Source organism: Tympanuchus pallidicinctus, unplaced genomic scaffold, assembly GCF_026119805.1.
Source record: "Tympanuchus pallidicinctus isolate F22 unplaced genomic scaffold, pur_lepc_1.0 scaffold22, whole genome shotgun sequence".
Lineage (NCBI taxonomy): Eukaryota > Metazoa > Chordata > Aves > Galliformes > Phasianidae > Tympanuchus > Tympanuchus pallidicinctus.
The window spans coordinates 30,306,328-30,329,966 of record NW_026294739.1 but is presented as its reverse complement, the minus strand read 5'-3'; the positions used below and the strand labels follow the sequence as shown (position 1 = coordinate 30,329,966).

Here is a 23,639-nt window from a genome sequence, read left to right as displayed (position 1 = left end):
ACCTCTACCATTAGCTTTTGTCCCCCATACAACTTGCTTAGCAGAGACACATAAGAAATTTAACTTATTCTCATTAATTATACTTTTATTGGTTGCTTTCATGGAGTGTCTTTCAATGGGAATGAAAACATGGTGTGCAACTACTTTTAGTGAAACTTTATTTAAAACAAAACAAAACAAAAAACAAAACTTTGCAAACTTATTAATTCTAATGTGTAAAACAAGACTAAAGCATCCTCATCTTTCTTTGCTCTACCATCTATATTCTCTTTGTATTGTTCCATTCCTAAAAGAATAGGAGAGAAAAAATACCCTTTGTTTCAGTGGAACCCCAGGAAAAGTGAAGCCACATTTCTGATGTTGTCTATTATGCTGCAAAATGTTATGTATTTCCCTCAAGGCTCTGTGCCTGCTTTGTCAAGTACTGTATATTTTGTATCTGTACTTCTCCAAGGAATCATCCCAGGTTCACAGCTTGGAAAGCAAATTCTTGGGCTGAGGGAAGAAATATGTAGGTATCTCCTTATTGCCCTTGAAAAATGTCAAATTCCAGGTACATTTTCTCGTGCTGAGACTTTGCAGAATGAACACTTGTACAAGAAATGTACCTGTTATCTGTGATAACTTACTGGAGAATACAAGATTATTAAAAAAAAAAAAAAAAAAAAAAAAAAAAACACATAATGGACCTTCAAATGCAGGTGCTTCTGCTGTTTAGTCTCATGTGAAAGCACGTGTAGTATCAGCATGAAAAATAAGACTAACTTTAATGAAACTGAATTATACTGTATTTTTACTATATAGAGGAATATTAAGGTCCACTTTCTGTAGGCCTTGATGCATCTTCACATGTTAAAGGATTTTCAAATGAATGAGTTGAAGATGATACTTCACCTGCAGTTGAACAACAAACCAGTTTGTGTAAGGCAAAACCACACTCAGTGCCTGTCTTAAACACAACAAAATGCAGCTGGTCAGGGAAAGGTGTAAAGTGCTGAGGGAAGTGAGTGTAATTCAGTTACCATGATGATATTAGTTGAGTGCCGAACTGTATAAGTCAGTTTATACGTGACTACATCTATTCCTTCTGCTTTAGCACACTACTGACCCCTTCTCTATTAGTAAACATGAAATGTGGGAGGAAAAAAAGGGGTGGTGTCAACAGTAGAGTCATGATGTATGTAATGATTATATAAAAAAGCACTTCATCTGCTAATAGCTCATAAAAAAGAGAGAGGACTCTTAAGCTCAAAAGAAGGTGGGCACAGGGGTCACTGCTGCTGCCTGGTGTGGATTCTCAGCATTGCCTAGAGCCACCTTCAGCTTTTTGCAGGCACCTGGCGCTGAGTGTGCTTCCTGTCCCCTAACCTCTTTGCAGTACTTCACATGGTCGGACCATCGGAGGTGGAAGCAGGGTGATGGTGACCACCCGTCTGTGTTGGGGTTGCCCTCCAGCTCCTTCTGTATGGAGACGTGTTGGCTGCGTTCTGCTTTTATGCGGCTTCAGGCTCCTGCTGTAACATTTCATTGCTACCCTTGCCTCGAAAGCAGTACAAGAGAGAATTTAAATGCCTGAAGTTCTCAGGGGTTTGTTTGGAGAAGGTGTTTAAATAATGCCCTCCCCATCCCCAGTGCGTCCGCCTGTCTCTCCCGCAGGCTCTGTGGCGGAGATGAACACCTGCCTCCCGTCCCACCCCGCTGCTCCCCTTGCTTCTCGCCCTTCCGTAGCCCGGCGTCCTTTCCCCCCTCGCTTCCCGCGCCGCAGCCCTGGGAATCACCTCAGCGCCGTGGGGCTCGCGCCCGCTGTCCCCCGGGGCGTTTACCCTGGCTGGTCTTCCCTCCCGGCGCAAGTCCCGGCTCTGCCGTGCTGCTCGGTCGCACCGGTTCCCGGCGGACTCCTCCCCGGTGGCCTCGGCGAGCAGCACGCCCCCCCCCCTCCCGCTTCCCTGCCGCCGGGTGCCGCCTGCCGCCCGCCCTCTCGCCCTGCCTGAGGGAGATGCCTGGGCGCGCGGTGAGCGCGCTCCCGAGCAGCGCGGGGCTCGGCGGTGTGTGGAAAAGTTGTGCGCTTACCGCCTGAACGGCTGGGTAGGGGGGTGCGAAGGAGAAGGGGAGGGAAAAAAAAAAAAAAAAAAAAAAAAAGGCAACAAAACAAAAAACCGCCCCAAACTGCTTACATGAATTTCCAAGCGCTAGACCTGCCTCCGAGATCAGCCCAATAAGAGCTGTCAGGGGAGGCTCCCAGCTCACTTTTCCACATCACTTCACAGTTACATTTGGCAGGCAGGCACGTTGGAGCGCTCAGACCCGGAATTAGTGGATTTATGTGGAATATCCCCGCTTTCACGGAGACGTGCTGCTGCCGCTGGCTTGTGCAAAGGGAGAAATTAATAACTGCACTTGAGCATGCAGCCACAGAAACCCGAGAAGCGAAATAACCAGCATCTCCTCCAGCATCAAAAAGCATGAGAAGAAAATCGGGAGAATCCTGCCTGTTCACAGGGACTGGCAAATGGTTGTTTTACCTCACCCTTTCTATCCGCGTGTGAAGAGGCTGCCAGCAGGCTGTTTCCTTGGTCCTTGAAAGAGTGAGTATTCATTTTATTAGTATTATTTATGTCTGGTTGGCAGAGGGCTGTCTCTCCATAGATTTCTTTTTGACTTAGTGCCTGTCTGTGTCCCTGCAAGGTGCGCTGTGCGAGTGCCTTCCTCAGTAGGTGCGATCCTGGGCTGAGCGGGAGTGACTCATTAACTCTAATCTTTTGAATCATAAAAATGTCATAGGATGCTAGTTGGGATTTGTTCTATTTTTTTTTTTTTTTTCCCTTGGGAGGAGGAATGGTGGTGTGGCTATTTCTCCTTTTTTTTTTTTTTTTTTTTTTTTAATTATTCTTTTTTCCTATGAAAGACGGAGAAGGCTTTGCATCACAGAGGTTTGCTTCTAATGCTAGAGAACCTGTTTCTTCTCCTTGGTTTCTTATTTAGTACCATAAATCTTTGGGCTATTTCACTGTGTTGAATAGATGCAGGGTTGCATTCATGCATTGAAATTGCAGTTTTCGTGCTGAGAATAAAAATCACCCACCAGCTAGATATGTAAATGAGGAAGGAGGAGGTTTGAAGAGTCAAAAGTGGGGAAATCCCCATGGTTTATCACCGCTGTCTCCCCCAAAGCTTTGCACCCCTCAAATAAATAAATAAATAGAAACAGTATGACACCTTCCTTTCCTACTTTCAGAAAGGAAGGTGTCTCAGAAACACTACTTTTCCTCCCAAAAGCTGAGAGGAGAATGAATCTTTAGCTCTAACTAGCCAAGAGTCATTTCTGTCCCACAAGTTGTTTTCCTTCCCTTTCTTTGGTTGACTAAACAGATAATGTAGCCAGCTGAAACTTCGGAGAGGAAGAAAACCCCTTAGCTCCAGCAGCTCGTTAGTTGCATCACTGCCAAGACTCCCAGAGAAGAGATGCAGGCATCTGTCGACCCCTGAAACTGACAGTTCCACTAAATGCTTCATCTTCTCTTTGAGTAAGGCAGAAGAGTAATGCATCCTTAGATTCCGTTTGGCTACAGTATCTGCTGGGTGGCAGCATCCCAGTTGGGAGAGCAGATCTGTCAGACAGTATCCCTGCTAGACAGCATCAGACCTGTGTGCAGTGCTTGGCTGGGGAACCTGGGAGTTGCTGGATCAGGGTATAGTGCTGCAAAGCTTCTGCATGGAAAACCGATGGCAGTTTCTCTGTGGATATTATAGAAGAGATTAACTCAGATCCTTATTCAGACAGTGCCTACCGCCATGAAGGTGACACCACTTAACAGAGGCAGGAATTCCTTTGTGGTTCATTGCTGTTCAATCGTGCCTGGAATCTGTCTCAATTCAAACAGTTTATGTTTAGTACCAGACTAAATAGAGTGGAATCTATCCAACCTGGCACATAACGGCATTGAACAGACCTGCTTGTGTTGCCAACAGGTATCAAACTCCATGCACTCACTTCTCTCTCCCTCTTGCTCTCTTTCAGACAGGCACAAACACACACGCTCTGTTTCATGCAAATGGTTCTGTCTTTCTTTGGTCTGAATGTAGGAATAAATATTCATACAGTTTTCATAAAAGCTGATGCTTTTAGACAGCCAATTGATCGCTTAAATGTCTAGCTATTTGTCTCTGAGTATTGCAGCCAGATGTTTTTTGGGGGGCAGCTGAGTGTAAGAAATCAAATAGCATTAACTGTTTATTGTTTTGAATCTACCACATTAGTGATTAATAAAAGGGAAGCTAACAGCTGCTCCCTTCAGTTTCAATAAAAGAATAGAGCTGATAAGTACAATGGCTATAGATAAAGAATTTTCTTAAGTTCACTCCTTGTCTCTGGCAAATTCTTGGAGAGTTTCTGTGCAATAAGGATGAAGAGAAGTATAAGCAGTACTTATGTATGAGTGGTATACCTCATCTACGTTCAATACCAGACTGGTAGGAACAAGAGGAGACTTCATAATAGGCTTCTCAGTAAATATAAATAAATAAATACATTTGGAATGTGGAAAAATTACCCCAGTGTGCATTTTATCAGCCTTAAGTAAAATGATTAAGCAGCTAGAAGAAGTTAGTGTTTTACGTACTTGTGAAATTATCAAATTTCACACCCATAAAATGTAATAAGATCAAAAACCAAAGGCTTCCTGTACCGTCACCTCCCCAGCCTAACTGTCTGTATATTTGTGACAAGCAAACCCCAGGAAGGGAACTGATTATTATGTAATATTCTAGTCTAAGGTTTTCATCCACCCAACCTTATTGTTCTACCTCACTGCATACACATTGAGCGCAACCTTCTGCTAACATTCTCCTAAGCTTGCTATTAGCTCTCCCTCCTTGTAAAACTTGCATCCTGGCTGCAAAGAACTTCTATTTGCATGCGTGGTTGTAAGCTGATGGTCTTCACTATACTCAGAAGTTGAAGTATTTCATGAAAGTTGGTTCTTAGAGTATGCAGGTGAGCAGTTTTTGAAAATGAGCAGACCACTAGCCAAAAGAATAACTTTAATTATTTGCTTGCAATATTAAAAAAATCAATAAAAATGTGTGCCTTCTTAACAAATACATCCGCTTTGATAAGTACCTCTATGTAGGATATGTAGTCATTTTTTACCTTTCATTAAAAAGAAGTCTTTATCTTTGTGGAAGATGAAGTCCTCCTTAGACAGTCACTTTGTGATTTTTCAGTATATCTCACTTGTTCACACCGGCACCTGCTGTTGAAGTACAAAACAGAGTTGCAAATGGGGAAGTAGTCCCATAATCAGATTTAAATTTACTTTCTTTGTCAGCTGCTTTCTTTAAATGCTTTTTGATAATATTGCACTTTAAAAAAAATTAATCCCTTAAATGATATTTAGACATTTGCATTACTGTTAACGTATGCTGCAATCTTCTTTGCTAGGAAAAAAATACATCTAAATCCTTTCTTCATTATACAGAACTATTACAGGTAAAAGCACAGTCAACTGTGAATATATATTTAAGTCTATTACTCCTTGAAGTACTCCCTGAATTTTTACTCGGTTTCTTCAAATGCAGTTGCAGATTCTGTCTTTGAAAATACTCATTTTGGAAGACCTAAGTGTTCTACAGAATTTAGCTGGGACTTTTTCAGCCAGTTACTGAGATGAGGGGCCTGAAACCTTCTTACTTGACCCTTGATACAGATGATTTCATATTCAAAAGTTGAGAGACTTTCAAGGGGAAAAAAATTCTGAACATGAAAGAGATGTGAATGCATGCTGTAATCTCTTGGTGTTGCACATCTCCAAGTGATGATTATGAATGCTCTGCAACAGAAAGCTGCTGTCAATGCCATGTAGTATAAACAGGTATTTTCATCACATATTGAATAACCATTGAGAAGCAGCATTCCTTTTGTATTCCTTTGTTTTCCTTGATGATATCATTAGAATCTGACCTTTGAGTTATTAATAATGACAAGTTTATCTTTACATTATACACTGGAGTTACATCTGCATTCCTGAAAATCATAGAAGCGTCTTTCAACTATGAGTTTAAAATAATGCAAACCAAATTCTTTCAGTGGGAGGGAAATGATATAGCATTTTGAGCTTGGAACACTTTAAGCATCATCGCAACCATAAAATCACATCAATAGGATTAAATTAGATGATGAAACTCAACATTTTTCTTAGTGTTGTTGCCATAGAAAAGGTAGCTTACTTCATAGCTGTCTGAACATAACTGTTTGAGCAGTAGATAGAAATAGAACAGTCAAGTCCAATTCAGTCTAAGATTTCAACTGATACATACATCTTTGTCCTCTCCTCAGATATACCCCATATTTCTTTTGTTCTGGAATCTGCTCAGCATGTTTCTCGTTTTGTCAGCTAAGCAGATGCTGACACAAAATGCAACACAGTGGCATTTTGGCTTTATAAATACAATTTTCTTCCCAAAAAAAACACTGGGAACTGAAGTATTACACGCAAGCAGAAATGGAAAGGTAGCTTCTGAACCAGTTTAGTAACAATAGATAGAATTTAGAGTGCTTGACTCCAGGCAACAGAGTGATTTCTACTTTCCAGCCATGAGAGTAACCTTTATCCATGAGTTGCAACTATAATTCATGTAGAATCGATTCTCCAAGGTGTTGGGCATGATATGTCTTGTGAAAATCGTTTGAAATTGAGGATGATCAGCACTTTGGCTTGGACTTTAAATTAGTAATGTGAACCAATCTTAGATCCAAAGAAGCAAAACCATCCATGAGAAGTGTCTGCTGAGCCCTGTGGTGCTTAAGTTATAGACCTGCTCAGAACGATGTTTCTTCCCAGGGTACCTTGCTCAGGTCTTTGCAGCCTACAAGTGGGAGTTCTGACTGTCCCAAAAGCAGTCAGTCTTTGCAGTCGCCAGTTCACAGCTTCAACATTTTAATGTATTATATATTCACCTGAAGTATCTTAGGAAACAATGCTTAGCCTAGTTTGATGAACACAGGTAACTATTTAAATCCACTTCCTTTGCAGTCACAGATTATTGTAATCATATATGTGTCTCTATTATTATATATAAATATAACTTCAGTAATCATATATATGTATAAAACCATTAAAGTCCCTAAATGCTAATACAAATGGACTGTATGCATTGAGGTAATGATGTTTGTTATTTGTACTTTGCAGCTGACCCATCACTTCAGCTGTGAACCCATCTTATGGATGGAGTGTAGCAGTTACAATTGCATTTTGAGAACAAACCATCAGAACTTACTTCCTAAGGCCACTGAAATTTTTGTTTAGGTCTGTATTACACAGGCTACAATTTTTATGCTTCTCTAAAAGTCAGATTTAAAACAAACAAATAAAACCCAAGCAAACAAAGCCACAAAAAGCTGAACCACAACTGCAAAAGAAAAAAAAAATTTCATAGTTTCATTTCCTAAGCCTCTGTTCTTCCCATACAATTTATCGAAGCTGATGCAAATTTAAAAACCTTTGCATCTTACTTATATGTTTCATCAAAAAGATCAGAGCTGGCTTCATGCAGCAGTGCCTTATGTAGTTAGAAAAGTCCAGTTATGTTCACACTTTTCCTTTTTTAACTTTTTTTTTAATCTATGCACACATTTGCGTACATGGCTGCCAAGTTTATATAGCTTCACTAAATCACGAGGAGCAGTCATGGTTTTATATTTTTAGTTTGATCAGATTACTTGTCAGGAAAAACTTTTGGGCTTTTCCTTAATTACTGTATTTTGCTTAATTATGTAGAGAATATCTGACATTCTTTAAAGTAAACCAGTGAAAATGAAAGCTTCAAAATCTGTATATATATATATATATATATATAAAAACAAAACTGGAAAGGAAGCTCAGAAAGCAAGATATTTATGTCCTCCATTAATATTTAAACATTTTTCAGCAAGTACAGAATAAGCACATCCCAGCTGCTGAAATTCTCATGATAAACGATGCCCTAGGCAGAGCATGGTTAACACCTAATTCTCAGTCACAGGCCAATCTGTTTGCCTTTTTATGAGCTGTCTTCATGTTGTGCACAACTTGCTTTTTTTCCCCCTCTCTCCTTAAGTGTTATAGGTCTTCAAATTATGTAATACACCCTCATAAAAATGAGCATTTGTTTGAGAGATGAGGTTGGCATGAGCTGAAGCTATTAAATCTATACGTAATTCAGTTCTATTTTAGTCAAGGAAAATCGCTTTAATCAGTAGATAAAGAGTAGAGATGAAAATGTCTTTGTTTCTTTATCTTTACTACAGAATGAAAACAATGCAGATATGACTATTTTTGATATGTTTAAGTTTCTGGACCACCTTGGCTTTTCAAACGGATTTTTACTTTCTTCTCTCTCTCTGTTTTGAGCAAGCACTGTGAGCTTCTCAGCATGATGGCGTAAGGTGAACTGATGTTCTGACACAGATCAGTAGGGCATCTACTTCCAAACACCCAAAAAGAAGTCTTTTTCTTTTTTTCTAAGTATGAAAGAATGAACAGCAAGTTCACAAGTACCTTTTGTTCTACAGTGGACCTAAAATAGCTATATTGTCATTTTAATGCCTGTTCTTTTGGTGTCATCTGCCATTTAAAAGGAAAAAAAAAACAGACAAACAAAGAGACGCATCCACCTGAAGCATTACAGAAACTCATATCATTGATGCGGAAAAGCAATCAAACTAGTCGTATTACTTCAATTACAAACTCTGTGGAGCACTTAGTGCCTCTTTGTCCTCTATCTGCACAGTGAGTTGCACAGTTGGATTCATGACTGGAATTCCTGAGCTCTACACAATGCAAGTAATAAAAAAATGTAGTAGAAAAGTAGTCAGAACTGTAGCAGTACAGGGTGTGTTTTTTTGTTTTGTTATGTTACTTTAATTTCAAGGCATTCTGATCCTCTAAAGTAGTGAACACTTTTGCATAGACTGAGAGGTGTATATCCAAAGTATCAGAGCCTTGGCAGCTTTAAGGTTGGCCTCTACTGGTTCTACTATCAAAGCATAACAAAAATATCCCTGATAAGAAGTTCTGTTGATTCCATTAAAAGTTAAGCACTCTTTAATAAAAAGGGGAATTTCCTAAAAGTAAATATTTGCCAAACAATATAAATGAGATTTAGCTATGATAAAGTGTCATGTTAAGAAATCAAAGAGTAATGTACGATGAGTTACAAAATTATTATTTGGTTGAAGGAGATGCATTTCAGTGTGATGTACATACAATTTTCTCCAAATGCATTAGTCTAGTTGTGTAGCTTCCTCTCCAGAACACTGGTTATGGTGTTTTCTCGTTAAGGGAGAAAAAAAAGGAAACTAAGAACTTCCTTCTCTCTGTCTCTGAAATGTACCCCTAAAACTGGAGTAATCCAATTTTACTAGTAATAAACTAATAATAAATTCCAATGTATTCCTGCACTTGTTTTGTGTATATCTGTGTCTCTATAGCCTTGGTGCAAGCACCTGTGTTCCATCAGCTGTTTGCCATGTGTAAGGATGAGAAATGCTGCTTGGAACATTGCCTAAACATTTGACAGAAGAATAAAAACTCCCCTAATAACCCGAAGAAGTGTTCAAATGTCTTAAACTTTAAAGAGCAACAATGCATGACTAAGCTTAGAAAATTAGGTGGTATGTCTTTGCACAGTGAATTCCTCTGTGTGTATGTGCCTCTGTGTGTAAGACAGCCTCTAAGACCAAAAGAAAGAGAGAGGAAGTCTGCTACCATTGTTGCTGAAATAAGTAGTTCTTTGGATAACTGTGTTTGATTCTCTGAGTGACCATAAGCAAATTGCCACACAATACTTAAAAATAAACTCAGACATTTGATTTGCACCAACTGATAGGATTCTTTCCTGTATATTTCTAACAACAGAAAATACAATTCAAGTGTATGTCACCCTGAACAGTAGGATGGACTTAGCATCGTATTTCCCATCTCATTTTCTTTCCTTTGAAATTTCAGGTGCTTGACCAAGGGAAAGGATGTGTGAATAATGCTTTTGTGTGTTACATTTAACTCCAGGTGACATAACAGTCCCTTAAAATCACTGTGAGCCGGTGAAATTTAGAGCAACTATGAAGTATAATTATGATTTGGGGCCATGCCTAGAACATGCATGGCCCAGAGTCTGGCAGCTGGCTCTCTGCCACTTTCTGCCCTTTCTGGCTGTGCACATGGCCACCAGGAGCTCCCCTCCAGATGGAGGCCAACAAAACAGCACATCTGGCTGTGGGAAGTCAATGGGAAAGATTTCTGTCCCCAAATCTGCCTGCGTCAGAACTGCCATGGGTATATCCTAGGAGTCTGTTGGAGTTTTCAGTAGTTTCTCTATCCCTAGCTTTTTGTTTCCTCCTTTTTCCAGAAGTTACCTTCTGCTCTGTTTTGTTGATTCAACTGTTTGTCTCACTGCTCTCTAAAGTACATAGGCAGCACAGCTGTTTTCAAAACTTTGTCATTGTCCTGTAGTTTATGGGCTCTTCAGTTGTGCTGATGCAACAGCTTGTGCAGCCGGGCTGTAAACTAGATCCGTGCAACGATCTGGGTTATAAACTTAAAGGAAAAGACTTCTTGAAATGGGGCTTTGTTGTAAAATTTTTTTTCTCACTCTCATCATTTCACTGCTCTGGCTTTCAGTGTTGTCTGACAAATAGTGCAACTGAGAGGACAGTGAATTGCAATGAAGAAAAAATTGAGAATGGCAAAGGATGACTGGAAACAAGCAGCTAGCATGTTGGGGGGGAGCCCTGTAAGAGCCTCTTAAATCAAAATTGTGGTTGGTGGAAGAATAGCATGAGCAATGGCCTAACCCAGCTCTGTCAAAATAATTTGGTTTATAAGACACTTTCCTATTAAAAGTGTTTAAGTTAACGAGATGATTTTGACAGAACTGGGTTAGGGAGTGACTACACATGTAGTTATGCTGGCAGCACAAAGAGGCGGTAAGGTCTAGCCAGGGCATACGCCCTGGGCACCGCAAGCACAACCTTAGCTACTGCCACAATAGCATGTCTGGTGTCTGCCTCAGTCTCCCTTCACTTTACTGTGAGATGGAGAACCATTTTTTAATATTTTATTTTATTTTATTTTTGCATGGGAATAGTCTTTATGCAAACTGAAATAAAAAATAATAGTTATTTAGCAAAAAGTGTTTGTTCTTTTGCAAGATAAATATGGGACAGCTGCAGTTTAAAATCAAATTCAGGTATGATGTAGTGGGTATGTGCTAGAAACAGGATGGGTACGTAGCAAATTTAGGGGACAAAGACAATTTGTTGTTTGTGGCATCTTAATCTATTCTGATGGACTTGGGTTTTGTTCTGCTTTTATGACAAGTTAAAGTGTTCTTTGAAGTTCTCTCACGAGTAGGAATTATTAATCCTACAAGACTTTAGCTTTTGTAGGGACAGAAACATAGAAAGGAGAGAAATAATAAAAAAAGAAGGAGGGGGGAAAGATCACTTGGATGCTAACAATGGAAATGCTAAAAAGTACAAAATATCTATGCCTGTGTACATCTCCTGAGCATCCCAAGTTTGCAGCCCTATTGAGAGGGGAATGCAATACCTGGTCACAACCTGTGGGAATACTTAATGAATTCCAAACAAAGGAAGTCACGAGATGTACGTTTTTGTCCAAGGGCACATTATTAACCTTCCTATTTTATTCTCTTTTTCTGTATGAAAGCTATTACCCATAGCTTGAATTATTTTGCAAGAATAGCAATCCTTATTTTTATTAGAAATTAAATTTATTCTTTTGAACACAAAAGCCTGCGTGGGTCAGATGGAATTTCAAGGCTCCAAAGAAGCATGCAAAATGTAAAGGCTGTCTGCCTGCTGTCCCGTAGCATAATGCTAGCTGGAACTCTCAAGGTGATCAGTAAATGAACACCTCTCACCAGCTACGGAGGCTGCTTCAGTTGTGATGCTCGTACTGAATAAGCATCAAAGGTAGAGATAATGGATAAGGAGATCTAAAACATTTCCACTGGAACTCCATTGAATTTATGTATCATTTACCTTATGATTTTGTGGCACTTTCATACTAACCTTCTGAATGAACTTTGAAGGAGTCATTTAACGTCCAAAATGTAGAAGATTCTGTAAACTCTACAAGAAAGTTGCTTTAGGCAAAGATCATCAATTTTTGACTGGCATCCCTCCTGTAATTTCTGTGGTTAAAGTACTGCTTCTAAGATTTGTTTGCCGTAAGTTTTGTAACAGCTGCTTTGCAATTGTCAAAATCTACCCTAATGAAACAGTGAGGTTGAATGACCTGGCTGTTACTTATAATCAGAATGAATACTCAGATAAATGCAAAATTAAATAAAGAAAAAAACTTGATTGGTAATCATAAAATAATCCCCTTTTACATGAAGAAATATGGGAATGGCTAAATCTCTTCTGCTAGGATCATGGTGTAAATCAATGCACTAGCCTGTTGATGAAGTGGTTTACATGACAAGACAGATATTCTGTAGTCTGAAATCTAAAAATAAATTGATTTTTTTTAGAGCTTTTTGTGATCTTGCCCTGCTTCTTTTTCAGTGAGCAGTTTATGTATTAAACGACTTTTAAAACTTTATTCATCTTTTAAACGTTTCCTGCATTCCAGTGTCCACTTTGTAGCTCTACAAGATGATTTTTAAATAACTGTAATGAAATTACTTTTTTCACATATTCTAAAATTAGTTGTTGCAAATATACCAGCAACCATATAATTTCCCACTCCGCATTACACAAAATGAGAACTGTCATCAATTTGAATATCTGCTATAACTGCCTGCTGTCGTACCTGATTCTGACTTTGTAGAGGCAACTTATACAAGTAATCTGCATAGAGTTTAGTTCCAAAGGAGGTGGCAGTGTGTATTATGGTAATTTCAGAAGTCAGTAGGCTGGAGTTGTGTTGCAGTGTTAGCTTATGAACTTAATGGGAGTCATTTTATGTTTGTTCTTTTGTAAAACTTGTACAGTATTAGGCATGAGTTGTGCTCCATCGTGCATTTTCCTTCAATAGAATAATCTTTTCCTAAAAGTTCATCAGCACAGAGAATAAGTGGAAAACAAACGGCTTGGCTTTATCCTTGTTTTCCCCCTACGTTATGCGTGGAGAACCAAATTCACAAATACAGTCTTATGTTTTTGAAATGAGACATTTCTCTGACTTTGCTATCTGACATGGTGTTAACATTCTTTCATCTTTTTGATGCATTCTTTAAGTCTTATATAACATTTTCACTTGTCAGAGATGCATGGTTGACAAAGGCTGTTTTGTATACAGTTTTGCAGGATTAGAGTTGTATCTGTGGTTCTACATATCATACACTTTGCTGGGAAATCACTTAAAAGAATTATGAACTTTTATTAAAGAAAACAGCCCAGAGGCATTTGAATACCTGAAAATTCAAAGTGAAAATTATGCTTCTATCAAAAGCAACAGAATTTTATGAGGATGAAAAGACTTACTTGACTGTCGTCTGGTGCTGGTCCTCTTCTGTTTGCTTAGCACAAGGCAGCTTTGGCCTTACTGCAGTAACTTCGCTGTCATTCCGGTCATTGCTCCTCTAGACCCCAGTGTAATAGCAGAAGGGAAAACAGTCCTGTTAGCTATCCCTGACTGCAAAATCTCCTTTTACAAGTGGCTATTTAGAATGTTACACTAGCCTGATTCAGAAACCATATCACTTGCTCCTACACATCTAATCCAGCGGATTATAACTGAGCTACTCGGTACTTCTTGCTTCTTGTAATAACCTATATGAAAATGCAGGAATAAGCATTTAATGGAGAAGAAAAATCATTTCCAAATTTGTTGAAGACATTTGAGGACAGTACAGTCTTCATGCACTGCATCAAGTAAATGCCATGATTGACTGACAGAGCAGTGAAGCCCAAATAAATCTCTTTCTCAAATTATTCTCTAAAGGCTCCAACAGTCTTGGTCCAGTTGTAGAGGTATTCATACCCAGCTATACTGCTAAACACTGGTCATAATCCCCTGCATTACACAGATGCATGCAAAAGCCCCATCAGATTACCTATTTCATTTACCCTGCACTGCCTAGCATTGCCTATTTTCCTGCTGGTACCTGAGAATTTCTTGCAGTTCCATGTTCATTCACTTGTATTTACGTGCTTGCATAATGGTATTCTTTGCTGGATTATGTCATTTAGTGAGGTTCAGTGACGTGGTGTGTGCATTATTTTGTACTTTCAGTTCAGTTGCCTTAAGGTATTTCTCAATAGGGAACTACTGTGAGGATGGTCCAGTCACAGTGAATTTTGATGGGTTATTGCTAGTGGCTACAACCTAAATGTGATTGGAGTAAGTGAAGAGTAATAAGAAGTCTGGGGAGGAGGGGAATGAGAGAGGTGTGCTGAAGTGAACATAGTGCTTGCCAGAGATTCAGAGAGGCAGCTTGAAAAACAAATATCCTGTTCTTGCTTCAAACAGAAGTGTTTCTGTGAGCATCATAGTGTTTTATCTCATTTGTTTCATCTCTTTTAGAAAAGAGAGCCTGTGCAGATAAATTAGGAAATGTTTTCAAAAAGCCTTTTGAACATGAAAAAGGTGTTTTAATTTATTATTATTTGGTCTTGTGAATACAAAGAAAATCTTCAGCAGTTTCAACTATTGCTAGTAGTAGTTGAAGTAAAAAAAGTAAGAAGGTGACCCACTTTGGTCCATTGTAAGGCTTTCTGGAATTACAGAATAACATTCTGGCTGTTTCCTATGGGCCTTCATTTCTGGTGTAAGCATTGGTTTGGATATTAACACCAAAAATGCTCAGCTATAGAAAGACTGTTGTGTTTTCAGTTTATATCCCCAGTTTTGAATTTCATCCTGCATACTCATTGAAGATGACAGCTGTTGCTCTGTTTTACTGAGGTTCTATTTCTCCTCTGTTTCAAATCTCACTCTACTGAAAAAAATGATTTTTCTCGTTCTTGGTACATGTATGCACATGCAAGGCCACTCACATGCACAAGAACCCCACACAAACAAAGTATTCAGTGCTGTCATTGCAAGTTTGTCTGCTTCTCTCTTCTGATGCTTTCTACCACTGCCCCTGGAAAATGGCATTGTAACACCTGGCAGAAAGTGGCAGCAACAGCCTCCCTTCAGTTCCCTGGCCTGGGGCATTTCCAGAGGGTGTGTTGGCAGACCTTCCTGCTGAGCGATTTGACTGTTGTTCCTTGTTCTCCCCTCTGGGATTTAAAGAAGTCTGAAAGATGGAAAGTCTTTCTTTCTTCTCTCACGTTTCCCTCGCAAAAGCACTTTGTATTCTCCATTTCCTTTCTTTCCATCTCAGTTAGCAATGAGGCCTAAACGATGTTTCTAAGCTGCGTGGTTACTTCTGTAATGAGTATTCTCCTCATTCTTGATGCATTGTCAAAGTGCTGCACTATTAGGTTACTGTTCTTCCATGGCACTTGAGATATTGAGTTTTAGTTTGATAACAACTCTTCTCCCGTTTTAACAAGACAAGTTTCTCACAGTTTCAGATTTTCATGCAGTAGATTTCACAGCTCCTTTGGCAATTACTCAAGTTTAAAAAACTATCTTCTTCCTTTGTTTGCTTTTAAAAAAACAGCTAACATGTATTGACGTTATTCACGTTTTCAAATTTTTTCCTCCATGAGTTTGCCTGAATCCAAAAAATATAAACTGCAACACACACAGTGCCAAAAATAACAACCCCCTCTCCCCCCCAGTATTTTGGTAGTCCTACAAAAATCCACTAGAAACTCATTTTAAAGGAAAAAACAGCCTAAGGTACAGTGTAAGATTGTGAATACGCAGTTCTACTTACTTTGTAAACAGTGGTTTCTCTTGAGATTGCTTGGATATGAATCAGTCAATGAAAATGTATCAGGAATCTTTTTAAAAACTCCACTCTCATTAGAGTAGCTGTAATGTAGCCCTTCTCCCTGAGCTACCCTGCATTTATCTTGCTAAGTGATCTATGGCTGCCTTTCACGTTTTGCCTATCAGCATGGCATTAGCAAGCCCTGCTATGTTAACCTGCTTGTCCATTTCAGGGAATATTTACACTGAGCTAAAACCTGATGTGGACTTCTAATATGTGAAGGGGTGTGTGGGGAAAGGAAGACAAAGGGCTCCCAAGTGCCTATGAAGGAGAATGTCTTTGAGATAAAATCTGAGTGCGTATTTTGTCTGAAAGTGAGAGAGACACTGAAGATCCTGGACTGCAGATGTGTGTAAATCAGCTTACTGGGGCTTTGGTAGAGATGTGGTTTGGGATTCGTGCATTTCACAGTGGAATTTCCAGCCTTGTTCCTCTGTTGAATTGTGAAGGTTTGCTGAGCTGTTGTGCTGCTGCAGGTTCATGGTTGCTGATATAAGAACATAGTACCAGAGCTTTTACATTTACCAGGAGTAAATCTTTTTTTCTTGTGGAGGAAAAGAAGATAACTCCATATGCAAGAACATTACTTTATTCAAATTTTTGTTACTTGACACACTAAATGTTTGAAATTTAACTATGTAAAAAGTATAGGATAGCAAGAGGGCCAAGAGCTGCATCAGGTGCCGATACAGACTGGAAGTAAAATGCATTCCTGAGTGTTTGTAAGAACTCACCTGAGTCTTCTTTGGCTATTGCAGGCAATGGAGGAATTCAGAGTCACTTCATTTTCTTTTTAACCTGTTTAATGCACTCTAGTATGCATATTACAAATTTAAATCCTAGCAAGCTTTGTTTGTGATATTAAAGTAAGTAAGATTTTTTTAAAACGTTTTTCCTAAGCTCCTTAGTCACTGATTTGACCTTTGTTTTTTCTCCCCCCACCAGGAATCCTTAATGACTGGAAAACTCAATGGATCATGTTTTTATAATCTAAGCTACTTTTACGTTGACTGTGCTGTAAACACATGGAGGAGCTGTAAGTAAATGTTCTGTACTGCATGATGAATTGGATTGCTACAGTCTGGAGGAAAGCAAAATAATAATTTCATTTCTGTGGTGATTTGCGTAGCTTGTGGTACAATGCCAGAAAGACTAACGGAAATGCTTATGGATACATGGACTCCATTAATAATACTATGGATTACTGTACTTCCTTCCATTTATATGGCTCCAATGAATCAATCTCAAGTACTACCAAGTGGATCCAGTACAGGACTAAAAAGGCTAACTGAAGAGCAAAGACTTTTGAACCGTTCCAAGAGAGGCTGGGTTTGGAATCAAATGTTTGTATTAGAAGAATTTTCTGGACCTGAACCAATACTAGTTGGCCGGGTAAGGCAAGATTCTTTTTATTTATTTGTTTATTTATTTATTTATTCTGAATATGTAAGTGTATGGCATGTGAAGGTCTGCTGTCATTTCATTCTGCTAAGAAATTCAAATTTGAAGTGGTCTATTATTCTAAAATTCTTCTCTAATACTCATAAATCTCTGCTTTAAATATACTGCTGTTTAAATATATGGTTTTTTTTTCTGGTTAACTAACTTGCTGTTTACTACAAAATTACATTTTATTTCATTTTTATGAATTTTGTTTTTAGGACAGAAATACATGGATGTGTGCACATCTTTCTTTGGTATCAGTAGTCAACGCTTTCTATCTTTGTTACCTGAAGACTTTTCTCTAACATAGCTTTTTAGTACTTTCCTTTAATTCCAAACATGTTCCTATTTGTTCATTCAAAAAGCTTATTCCACTTATAGGTCATTTGCTACCTCCAGCTTTGCTAGAATTTCAGCAAAACAAAGAATCAACATTATAAAAATGAAAGTGTGGTATAAACAGCAAATCTTAGGGTTTTAGTTTACAGAGAAGTCCTGATATACATGCTTGTTTATAATTATTGACACAGATTGCATAATCTAGTTTCAAAGTTAGAAAGATGAAAAGATCAGAAGAAACGTTAATGTTTTTCCTTGTGTTCTTGTTTGAGTTCTGTTTGAGTTTGCCTGAAACTTTTGATGTTTACCACGCATTAGCTTATTTGTATCACTGTGTATTGCCACTATTCTGTGAATCAGATTTGCACTTTCTCTGAAACAAGACTACGTTCCATCTGCATTCATGAGGAGTGAATTACCTTAGAATTACAGTTAGAAAATACAGTTAGAAAATGCTTCTAAATTCATCTGGCCTATAGTGAGCAATTGAAAATACCATATGTGTTTATTGCAAAAAATCAGTTCCTTTTGAAGAACTAAATATATTGTCATTGCGTTTCCCAGCCACTAAAATTGCGTAAAACAAACTAGCAAACAGAAATGATGGATGTCAATTAATCTCATGATAATTTTGGAAAAATGAACAGCATGCAGTATAACCTAGGGAGTATCAGTTGCTGTAGCAATCGTCAAAGAATCTATATATCAAGTGTATTCCTGAATTTTTCCTAATGTAGCCACTTCTTATCTAAATGCAGGGTCAGACAGAATAATAAACTTTAGATTCAGTGCCTTTTGAGGGCTATGTTAGTTTGCATGTAGATCAGGTGTTGTATGTCTGTTTTCATTTGTTTTTCTGTAGTTGGTCCCTCAATTTCAGAGGAACAGCACTATGTTTATTACAAATGTTAAATTTATTTCTTATTTTCTCCAACATATTATTTTCACAATGTTTTGTTATCTATCTACAAATGATTTTTAGTTGCTTTTAACTGGCTGCAGAAAGTCCCAAGTTTGTACTTTGTAGCAGTTTGATTTTCAGAATATATCCAAGTCTTGAGATTTCTGCAATATAAGGTTTTGTTTTATTTAGTTTTGGTTGAGGAGAAGTTGGTTGTTTTATTTGGTTTGTTTGTTTTTATGGATATAATGTCCTGAGTTGTTCACTTCATCAGTGAACAGAAGGAGGTGGGTTAAACTAAGCCAAACCAATGAAGACATTATCCCATCTTCTGCTGGCAGTTAGAATAGAATTTGATAGTCTGAAATGCTGTGACAATCTATTTGTTGAGACTGCTGTGTAATTAAAACACTGCATGATTTAGATGGAAAAGAGCAAAAAATGAAATTCACTCTTACAGGAAGAAATCCATGGTTTACTCCAGAAAATAGCTTAAAATATTTTTGTAAATCTTGCCTGAGTTTATCACTCTATCCAGATAAATGCAGAAAGTATCTACACAGAACAGCTTGCTGTTAAACAGGCAGTGCCAGCTAAAGCAGAGGTCCATATTTGGATCATCTTGAGCACAAGAAGCAGCATCTGGGTATAGATGTGGTTCTGTGCCATTACAGAGACAGTGCAGCCGGTATGTTATTTTTACATGTTCAAAGTACTCCAAATAAATACGTTCCTCGATAGTTCAGTACTTCAAAGAAAATGTTCTTGAAGCAAATCTCATTATATAGGTTTAGGTCACTCATTTTTGTCTCCTTCTACAGTCCTATGGTGTGTACATAGTAGTTTTCATAGTGGCATATAATTGGTATGGGCAGGTCATTAGCTGCTCTAGTTAAATAAAAACAGAAATAAATGTTTTTACCCTACCAGAAATAGTGTATGCACAAGTACAACTTGATATATCTTCTCAAATACGCCTTCAAAGCCCACTCAGAATTCAGCACTAGGGAAATGCTAAGGATAAAATTGATACTTAAGTAATGTTTTTTTGAGTCAGTGTTCTGAAAGGTGGGGACTAGAAGCATGTGATTAGCAACAAGTATCATCAAATTAAAACTGAAAATTTAAATTAATTAAGTCTAAACACAATGCAGATCACATATTCAGGCTTCCATTTAAAATAAATTCTAGGTTTTCATTGTATGAGTTACAAAGCTCACATACCCAAATTTCTGAAAACAGAGAAAGTTTGGTAAGACAGAGAGCGAGGTGGCATCTCTCCTAAGGCTGATAGGTTTTTCCAGGAGAAGCAGCTTCTAGATGGGAAGACACTTCTTCAAAATCTTAAGTGTTGCAGTACAGCCAGTGTCTTCAAAGTCACATATCAGTTTCTATTCTGCACGAGTACGTGTTAATAAATGCATTCCCAATGTATTTGCTCTAGTAAATGCAGTAATCTGGGGTGAGACTAATATGAGGATTTTATATGAATTCTTCTGTAAATGTATGTAAAGCATGGTACCATGTAAAGCATGGTAGTTTCCTACAGTGACACTTTTCACCATTAGTTTGATTACGGTCAAACTTAAACTTATGCAGCTCTACTTGAGTTCTCACATCTGTTTAAAAAAAAAAAAAAAGTATATGAATCCATGCTTCCTCTGTGATTTCAGAATCTGAGGTTTCTTGTTTCCCTTTTTTGTCAGAATTAATATTGCATTGCATTTTGACAGATGGTATCGTAATAAATTCCATATTGTTTTGATCTATGCATGAAAAAAAGTAGACATGCATTTTTGAGAAACCTACAAAGTAACCTTTTTCATGTTCTTGTGACATACTCAGATGAGCTTGGTTTTGTTCACAGCACTACAGCATAGAAAGGTAGATTTACAAATATCCTTTTTACTTCTCTTTCTTTTTTTTTTGCTTCTTCTGTAGAAGCAGATAGGAACTTTCCAAAGCTATTCGATCTACTTTAGAAGACTCCACATACTGCATATTGCTGTCAGCAGTTTGCAGGCCTCCCAGTGGCTGACAACCTCATTCAACTGTAGAGTGATATGTTTTGTGACACTGCATGCTGTCCCTGTGGACTTGATTAGTTAGAAAGAACTTTTACTTGATATACACTGCTGCATTTTCTCAGTCTCCTCTGCATGCATTTACAGCACCATGGCAGATGTGCTATGAAATCTGTGGTGTAGCAAATGCTGCTGTTCTTTCACTGGAAACAGCCACTGAATTCACAATGAAATAGATAATATCATTAAGAAGCTTTAGGAAAGTAGGATTGAGGTATAGGATTATAGATTTTAATTTTTTTCTTTTTATGGTACATGAGGGTTTTTTTGTGATGTTTTAAATGGCATTGGACCCAATTTAATAGATGTTTTCAAGAAAAATCTCAGGCCAGTGAATGAGTTAACTGTTATGCTTTGTAAGTACAATGTACATGAAAGGGAATGAAAGTGACAGAAATCATCCCTAAATCATCATCAACACTAAATGAGTTGGCACTTAAATTCAGACGTGGAAGAACAGAGCTTGTCAGTCAGATCAGTGCTGTTTCCGTGGTATCACTTCTGGTGCACTTCCCAGTTTCTCCTAGAACCTTCCTGAGATCTTTTCATTTACCTATTTCCAGTCTCAGGGTAACATTTGGCATATTTTGCATGCTTCCTTTTATGAGAGATTCATAAAATGACCTGATCAGATGAGGCCAGCTCCTCTGTCACAGGCACAGCTGCTGTGTTGCATCTGCAGCATGTAGTTGGTGGCAGAGCTGTGTTAGCTCTTGTGAAATTGCTCTGAAAACTCTGCAAAGGGGTAGAAACAAACCAGAAATTAGTGAGACACAGAAAGAATGTGGCCTGATCAGCTCTTACCCCCAGTGGAGTTTCACTTTGTTGTTTCTAATCTGTAGCCGGGGGGCTTTTCTTCCTTTCTTCCGTCTTAAATAATATGTGTTTTTTCACTTTGTTAAATACAAAACTTTTTTTCTTTATGGTTTGTAGAATCAGGGAGCCAGGCAGCTCTTTCCATTCAGAGCAATGAAGCTTTTTCCCTTGATATATGGGGCTTAGGTTCAGGCCTTTACAGAAGTAATTTTCCTGTAGGAGGAGCAGTAGAGAGGCATGATGATGTTTTTACAGTTAAGTGCTTCAGGCTGTGCTACTGTAAAAATCAAACCTGGAAATGTGGAGAGCACTTATAAATAGCTTCAAGCTGTATGTTCTACATTATAAATGTTTTATACAATCTTTGATTTCATTGCCAACATACATTATATCTCTTAACAAGAAAATGGTAAAAGTTTTACTGTTAAAAAATTTGAAATTGTTCTGTTGAAGTCCAGGCAATACATATATGCACAGTAAACAAGGTTTTAATTAAACAAATTCCTTTCATATGTTTTTCCTTTTGATTCCTGCATAAAGTTTGAGATCATGACTGCTTGAAAATGTTGTAGTATTCAAGATACAGAATAGAAATGTATGTAACTAAGAATCTCATTACATCAGGGTATAAATTATGTGTTGTTTCCCTGAATGGAAGGAATCATTGTGAAATATAGGTATAGTAAAACTCTAGTGTAGTTTTCATGGGGTATTATATGGTTCTAAGTTAATGGACTTTGTCAGTTCTCATACTTAGGTACCTCAGTATAATACCTTAGATATTCTCACTCACAGCATCAGAACACCATAAAGATTCTTTTCTAATTTACACTTGTATATCTACTAGCTATGATTTAAATATATGCTATAAAATATTGAATATCTGAAATGTTGCAAAGTCAACATTGCTTTCTAAGCTCTAGATTTTTGTTCTTTTGCAACTGTAATTATACACTAATTTGCCTACTTACGTTTAATAAACTCCCGGAAGTCGAAATGTATCACTTACTTTTCTACAGTATTCCTTATAGAAAATACTATTCTGCTTGCCTTTTTTTTTGTGCTTCTGAAGGAGAAGAGATGACTGTATCCTTCATAGAACCCTCCTGTTTCCATACTGTAAATCAGCTTAGTCAGCAGGAGTATAAGTAGCTTGGAAAAAAGCACATCGTAATTAAATATTGCTACAAAGCCAATAAATACAGTATGCAACATTTTAGGTAAGCTTGGTGAAATTAGTATTTTTTATTATATATATATATATTCCTGAGTATGCACAAGTTTCATGTGGTTTTTTTTTACTAGCTTCAAGCTCTGAGAATTTTGTTATTAAAAAGTAATAAATTTAAACAAGGACAGTTTGGATCTCATTTCAGTATGTTTCAGGGAGTACCACTGACTAAGGCTGAACACTTTCATGCTCCCCCCATCTCCAATCTTGGGACTTATAAGCACAATTTAAATGGAATTACAGCTTAGAACACTTGCTAACATAACTGGACTGGTAATAATTTCAAAGAGGCATTTCATCAGGTGGCTCCTGTGTTTCTGCTTTTTGCTGGTAGAGCAGTAGTGTACGAAAGTGGCAAATATCAGTATGTGAAAAGCAGTTAAGGAGCGTTTGAAGTTTTTATGAATATCAGGTTGCTTATGAATCCTATACAGTAGTGTTCACCTATGAAACACCAGGCACCTTCTGAGCCATCTGTATTTTTCTCTAATAAAGTGAGAACATCTCTGTGATGTGATTTGCATCTTGAATTTTAAACAATAATTATAGGATAACTTTAAAGAGTTGTTTCAGTTTTGTTTTTATTTTAAACAATGAAGGTAAGAACGATACATATAATGTATATAATTTGGGTCTCCTGATGTTACTTCAGTATTATCATCGCTTTCCTTGTCATATTGTTCTGATGTCACAAAGGCGTCTTCTGAGGGAAAAAAAAAAAAAAAGAAAAAAAAATATTGAGAATTGTTTTTGTTTGTGAAGAATTAGAATCTTGTTAAGTTTTGCTCAATATATTGATCTAAACATCTTATCTTTCTCTCTATGAATTGAAATATTTTCCAAGCACTCAAAGAAAATGCAGAAGTTTCAGCATGAAAAATTAAGCAGAGCATTCCATGTGATATTCTGCAGATGCCCTATAATTGTTTGG

The 23,639-nt window shown here is 37.8% G+C and overlaps 1 protein-coding gene across 2 annotated transcripts in view; it reads left to right on the top strand.

Annotated features, from left to right (window-relative positions):
* Positions 1-2,149: 2,149 nt before the first annotated feature.
* Positions 2,150-23,639, top strand: part of CDH8 (cadherin 8) — a 139,841-nt gene continuing 118,351 nt past the window's right edge. For both annotated transcript variants that reach the window (XM_052686293.1, XM_052686294.1), the window contains exons 1-3: positions 2,150-2,585; positions 16,840-16,930; positions 17,024-17,286. In XM_052686293.1, the coding sequence (XP_052542253.1) occupies positions 16,849-16,930; positions 17,024-17,286 (345 nt within the window). In that variant the 5' untranslated portion in view covers positions 2,150-2,585; positions 16,840-16,848. The remainder of the gene's footprint in view (positions 2,586-16,839; positions 16,931-17,023; positions 17,287-23,639) is intronic.